Below are 1699 nucleotides of genomic sequence, written 5' to 3'. Positions count from 1 at the left end.
CGCGACCGCGGACGATGAGGTGCAGACGCTGTCGGGCAGCGTGAGACGGGCCCCTTCCGGACCCCCCAGCACCCCCAGCACTCCTGGCTGCGCAGCGGCTGTCAAGGGCCCGGGCGCGCAGCAGCCCAAACCAGCCAGCTTGGGCCGCGGGCGGGGGGCAGCCGCTGCCATCCTCAGCTTGGGCAACGTGCTCAACTACCTGGACAGGTACACCGTAGCAGGTGAGCGAGTGCCCCACCCAGTCCGAGTACCAGGACCCTCTGCCTGGAGGTACCCCGGGGCAGGCCCCCTATATCCAAGCCTTTCGTGGGGTCCCTAAGGGCCTTCGCCTCAGGTACCACTGGGCAAGTGATGCCCCCAAGACCTACTGGTCCAATCCTGGGACCGCCCCCGCACCCCCCGGGCCAGGGGTAGGGGGAGTCCCCACCCCTGGAGTAGCCCGCGCGTCCCCGCCAGCCCTTGACGTCCCATCCGTTGTCCTCTTCTGCGAGAGTCTCCTTTGCGTCTCTCTGCGTTCTGGGCTTCGCGACCCCTCCCGCCTCAGCCTCAGATTCCTGGGCCTCTCCTCCCCTTCCCCCAGCCCAGGCGGTCTGTCCGTCCGTAGCCGGTCAGTTCCTTCCTTCCTCCGCCGCCTCCACTCCCCTGCGTGCGTGCCGCGAGTGCGCGCGCCCCTTGCGGGTGTGCGCCAGAGGAGACCAAGTGTGTGCTCGCGGGCGGCGCGGATGTGTGTGTGTGAGCGTGTGAGCGCGTGGCTGACAAAGGCTTGGGGCTGCGGGGAGTGGAGGGAGGGGCGGGGCGGGTCCGCGGCGCCTGGGGACCCAGGATGCGGTTTGCAGCTGGCCCTGGCTAGAGGCCTGAAGACTCTTCCCTCTCTTCTCTGTCGCTTGGGGCCTGGGGTAGGGCGCAGGCCACTGGGGCAGGAGAGGGACTGCCTAGTCCTCTGTGAGCGTCTCCGGGAGCCAGCCTCCTCAGGGAGGGATTAGGGTTCGATAGAACAGCTGAGTTCTCGCCCGGAATCTGCTCTTCTGTGCTTGGTGTGTGACCTTGGGCCGGTCTTAGCTAGTGTTTAGGTCTCTTCCCCGTTCTGAGGTGGGACCCTCTGGGGATGAAAGAGCCTTCTGGCAATTCTAGTCTGCTGGCTTCCCTCCCCCAGTTCTCAGGGGTCTGTGAGCAGGGACTTTTCCCTAAACTGAGCTGCTCCTGGGTGGGAATGGTGCAGCCTTAAGAGAAAAGGACTTGGGCCAGACTTGCATGTGGGGGCTCTCTGCCATAGGAGACTAGTGACTGGATCCCTGACATCCTGGCCCGCTGGCCCCAGAACCTGCCTAACCACAGCTTAGTAAAATCTGCAACTACAAAAAAAAAAATTTTTTTTTTGGATAGACTCTACAGAGAACTTTGTGCCCGTGATGAGAAGCGAATCCTGGCCTAAACCATAAAATATAATGCCACCTGGGTCCCCTTTGCCAGGACTCAGTCTCCCTGTCTGTTGAATGGGGTTTTGTGTCAAGTGCTTGGACAGCAGAGGCTTCTGCCTTCCCCGACTCCCACTTTCAAAATCTTTTATCTCTCTGTTCCTCTCTGTGGGGAGTTGAAAGGGGGTACCCCTGGCACCAATTTCTGGGACGAGCTGTCCCCAGGGGACTCTTACTTGGTCTGGTGAGCTGGAGTAGTCAGCACCATCCAAGCACACCAGCCC

General features: G+C 62.1%; 1 protein-coding gene across 1 annotated transcript in view; it reads left to right on the top strand.

Annotated features, from left to right (window-relative positions):
* SPNS2 (spinster homolog 2 (Drosophila)) overlaps window positions 1–1699 on the top strand; it is a 40648-nt gene that overhangs the window by 2143 nt on the left and 36806 nt on the right. The window contains exon 3 of the mRNA XM_010847515.1: window positions 5–221. Coding sequence (XP_010845817.1) covers window positions 5–221 — 217 coding nt within the window. The remainder of the gene's footprint in view (window positions 1–4; window positions 222–1699) is intronic.

This window comes from Bison bison, unplaced genomic scaffold (genome assembly GCF_000754665.1).
Source record: "Bison bison bison isolate TAMUID 2011002044 unplaced genomic scaffold, Bison_UMD1.0 scf7180017864249, whole genome shotgun sequence".
NCBI lineage: Eukaryota > Metazoa > Chordata > Mammalia > Artiodactyla > Bovidae > Bison > Bison bison.
Note: the sequence above shows the minus strand (reverse complement) of the source record. Positions and strands in the feature narration are given on the sequence as shown.